The 4,650-nt window shown below is 32.3% G+C and overlaps 1 protein-coding gene across 1 annotated transcript; it reads left to right on the plus strand.

Moving 5' to 3' along the window:
- Nucleotides 1-1,134: 1,134 nt before the first annotated feature.
- Nucleotides 1,135-2,110, plus strand: LOC148284073 (E3 SUMO-protein ligase NSE2-like). Its single transcript, XM_088242711.1, has one exon. The coding sequence runs from the start codon at nucleotides 1,253-1,255 to the stop codon at nucleotides 1,862-1,864; it is 612 nt and encodes a 203-aa protein (XP_088098837.1). The 5' UTR covers nucleotides 1,135-1,252; the 3' UTR covers nucleotides 1,865-2,110.
- The last annotated feature ends 2,540 nt before the right edge of the window (nucleotides 2,111-4,650 follow it).

Raw genomic sequence — 4,650 nt, forward strand, 5'->3', positions numbered from 1 at the left:
CAAACCCTTATTTATAGGGCACTGCATTAGTATATTTTATTATTCATCTTTTGGCTTTTTCATTACTTTACAGAAATGTTCCAGCCGGTGTCGAGTTTTATTTGTTTCGTTAATTTTAAAATTGCTTACAGATGTGTTAGTAATATGCAAAAGTTAGTGTGCTAGTATTAAATATTTATTATGTTATCTAGTCATCAATAATTATTATTCCTAGATATTTACATAACATTTTAAAAACAGGTTTATTGGACGGGGCTAGAGAGTTAAAATGTGAGTAAAGAGTGAAACGTTAATTTCGGAGAGGAATTTGGGATAAAAGTTATTATTTTTAGGATATCATAAAAAAACATGATTCAGATTGAAATATTCATCCTCAAGCTGACATTGTCCCGGACATAGATTCTAAACTGGTGAAAATCATTGCAACAGCACCGTAGCTAGGGGCTGGCCAGACGCCGACGGGCAGCTGCCTGGAGTGCAACTCTTAGGAGGCACACTTTGCAGACCCACAGACTTCTTTCCTCTTTTTCTTTCTCGAAAATAAGTCTTTGGGGGCGCAAAATTCAAATCTTGCCAGGGGCGCTCATGAACCGGTGCTACGACGCTACGACGCCGGTGGTCAATACGCATTCTACATACATTTTTAATTGATTATATATTCAATTCAATGCAGCGTATCTCGATCCTCTGTTATAAAAAAAGTTGATCAGTTTTACGCTTCAGTTGCCAGTCTAAGAATTATAGCCGACTGTTCCCTGCTAGTAAATAATTCATTTAAGTTTTTTTTTTGAAACCCCACCCCAAAACCTCACACACAGTAAGCGAATTTGCTAATTATCAGATTTAGAGGAGGAGTACAAAGAGTAGATATTTTTTTTTTGTGGTATCCAAATAAATTGTTACGTTTTTCTAATATTTTTAAATATTTCCAATTTCAGGTTTCAATTAAATTACAAATGAAAAATGTGTGAAAAGTAAGTCTCTCTTTTTGAGGGTATAGTTTACAAGATTTTATGTAGATACGTTGATTATGTATACCCCGCTCCGTATTATATTCGGTAAGTACTTAATAAGGTACCGATTATAGTTTTTTAATGGCAACACTACGTTCTCGTATTGCTCAGAATTCAGAATCCAGCGCGATCTGTCAAATCTCAAATATTGACGAAACTTTTGTCTGGAAATAACGGAAAAACAGAAATCTGTTTCTGGTTTTGGCAGGTTTGTTTATAATCTGTAATCAATTAACAAAATGGTAGATCTAGAAGAGGTTCATAAAGAGTGCCTCGACTGTTTTTATGACTGTACCGATAATATTATAAAGTATCTCGATCATAATGATAAAGCTGCACAACTCGAGAAACTTGAAGCCCTAGTGAAAGAATATTGCATTCTCGACTACCAGCGTCAAGCTTCCAAGGCAGCGTTAGAAAAGACAATGCACGGACTGCAAGCTTCTGATCTTCCGAAACTCGATGCAAGTTTTGCCAAAAACCTTAAGGCGATAGTTTCTAAGCAGCATCATACCAATCACACAGCTCACAGGGTGTTTGTTTCCAAGATATCTGAAGATCGACCCGAAGAATCTGAAGACGTTATCGAAACCGTAGCGACAGATCAGTACATCGATCCTATAACTCAAAGACAAATTGTTTCGCCCCTGAGAAATAAGAAGTGTAATCATATTTATGAAAAAACTATTCTAGAAATTATTAAACGGAAACCTCGAACAAAATGTCCGATTGTCGGATGCACCAATCGTGATTTCCTTGTGCGGTCTGATCTACAGGAAGATGATATTCTAAAAATGCAGTTAAGCCAGATGAATCGCGAAGAAAGCGATCCTTTGGGAGATTCTGACTGATTTCGTGATATGATATCGCGATCTTTTCTTTTTTTTATACTAATCTATGTTTAATACATAAAAAACCGGGCTATGTATAGCGTGTGAGCTCGCCAATATATGACAGTAAAAATTTTATTGTCTTTGTATTTCCTAGAGTTTTAACCATCGAAAAAAAAGAAGATTGCAAATAAAATCAACAGACAATGGAAATTTGATGTGTATTATTTTAATAAATTGTTTATAACAGAAAAATACATAGAAAAATATGCATTTTTATTTTTTGTAATAAAAACAGTCTAGTAAATTCGAATAAATAAAAATACGCTTTATATTAACAATATTAATTAAAATGCAAAAATAACATTGAAAACTTGAAAAATAAATATTACTGAGTGTTACAAACATGATTTAAAAAACGGATAGCGATTAAAAGTAAAAACTATCTTTAGTTTAATTCTTATAGCGATAAATACATAAACATTATAAAACAGGAGTTATACAAATACAAAAATAATATTGTAAGTAGGCGGCTACCTACACGGTTAAATTTCGAAACACCACGCAATTTCTTATCTCGGCTACGCTATGTAAAATGAAAAAAAAATATTTAAATTAAAAATTTCATCACGTCATGAAGTCGCCCCTGGGTAGCGCCTGCTAACGTCAATCAACAAAAACATCCTCGTTTTAATTACAATATTTCGGCTACGCCATAAATCTCTTTTTTTAAATAATTTCTTACGTCACAAAGTCGCCCCTGGGTAGCGCCTGCTAACGTCAATCAACAAAAACATCCTCGTTTTAATTACAATATTTCGGCTACGCCATGAATCTCTTTTTTTAAATAATTTCTCACGTCACAAAGTCGCCCCTGGGTAGCGCCTGCTAACGTCAATCAACAAAAACATCCTCGTTTTTATAACAGTATTTCGGCTACGCCATGAATTTCTTATAAAAAATGTCAAAACGTCACAAAGCCACTCTCTGAGTGTCGCTACTGACATCATTAACAAAAACATAATTATTTGTGCTTTTTTCAGGTACGCAACATTTTTTTTAAATACACCTACCTAACCGATAAAATACTATTAGTAATTAAACCAAGGTGTGCTTTAAAGTTCATTATGGCGAAATAATATTATTTATTATTAGAATATTATTGACATGTAGTTCAAGCATTGCTGCATTCACGTTGCTTTACTTCTGAGAGCTCAACTGCTATGTTTTTCTATGGTTATGTTAATGTCATCTGTCATGTATTGGCGAGCTCACAGGCTATACTTACGCCCATGGGTTTTCTCAGCAATGAATACATTGTTTATTCAATAATACAATGTATTATCGTGAAGTATTAAATAAATAAAATATGTACTAGGGAATTTTTTCAATTTCTTTACTGCGTCAGTTTGATGTATCTTGTATACTGACGTTTCAAGCGAAAAGAAAATATCTAGTGAAAGTGTTTTTTTTAATACCATCTGATAAATAATTGTAATCCTTAACAGCTTTATTTTAATATATCTAAAACTAATAACAAAAAACTGTTTTCACTAAAAATGTTTAAAACTATTAAAAAACACCAAATATCTTTTTTTATTTATTCATATTTTTTCCATTATAAATTTTATTTTATAATAAAAACAATGTGACCTCACTCAATAAAAACAAAGTGACCCTGCCGAGGACACTTAACAATAAATGAACTTTAAAATAAAAAAATTATACATTTAAAAATAAACAAAGAAGACTAACTTAATAAACAGAGATAATTAATTAATATTCAGACAGTTTTAAACACTACGTATTTATGTTTATAATTAATTTATGTACGTCTGTATTATTTATATTACAAATCTCACGATGAAAGAACAAAAACATAACGTAAGCTATACACTTGTGGAGCAGTTGATTCAATATTGGTTTGGGCGAATGAGACAATCCATTTTACTTCTACCTTGCTCCACTATCCATTTTTTATAGCCTTTTTGAACATTTTCTGGTTGTTTACTAATTGTTTTAATAGATAGTGGAAGTAGGTTATAGATTTTAATTGAATAATATTCAAAATCGCTTTGTCCGAAAGTGGTATTAGTTTGTATTTGTTTATGTTGTCTTTGTGTTGAGGATCTAGTGACTATACTATTTGTATGTGATGTATTGTAGGGGTTATGTCTTTCATTTGAGTAAGAGTAGTTTTTGAATCTGTAACTGAGTATTGTTTTAGCGTATAATTGCTTTGGTGTCATAAGTTGTGATTTGTGGAATTTTCCTCAATTTCCTCAAAACTTTTAAACGTTGGTTTTAGCTGCCTTGCTTGGACCGGCAGTATAGTACGTATAATTTTACAAAAAATTGCAATAATGAGGAACATCAGCCACATTGGATACAATAAATGTTTTCTTCCGCGCAGTAAAAATTGGAGCATTTAATTTTATTGTATACTGAAAATGCACAAAAAAAATGAATATTTCAATAAAAATTAACTACTTCAAATGACATCACTGGATATCACAACCAGTTATAAGAGAGTTATGGAAGATTTCCGGTTTGCTTGCCTTCAATGGACTGATGGCCAGAACTGAAAGAATAAGCAGAAAAGAACCTTTGATGTCACACACGGAGTTATTTCAGAAATACAAAACATTAAAAAATCATAGCGCTGACAGTACGATATATAAAAATTAAAATATATTTTTTTGCTAAGTTTCATCATCATCATTCCCTTTCTGCACCTAATGGTGCATTGGCACACCAATTGCAGTGAGTCTTGATCATTTTTGTTACATGAAGGTAAGATGATCGGT

The sequence above is a fragment of the Micrasema longulum genome, unplaced genomic scaffold, assembly GCF_059751315.1.
Source record: "Micrasema longulum isolate JH-2025_06_02 unplaced genomic scaffold, ASM5975131v1 h1tg000161l, whole genome shotgun sequence".
Taxonomy (NCBI): domain Eukaryota; kingdom Metazoa; phylum Arthropoda; class Insecta; order Trichoptera; family Brachycentridae; genus Micrasema; species Micrasema longulum.

Bases quoted from the DNA above. Each gene is read 5' to 3' on its own strand.
- LOC148284073 (XM_088242711.1), top strand. From the start codon at position 1,253: ATGGTAGATCTAGAAGAGGTTCATAAAGAGTGCCTCGACTGTTTTTAT.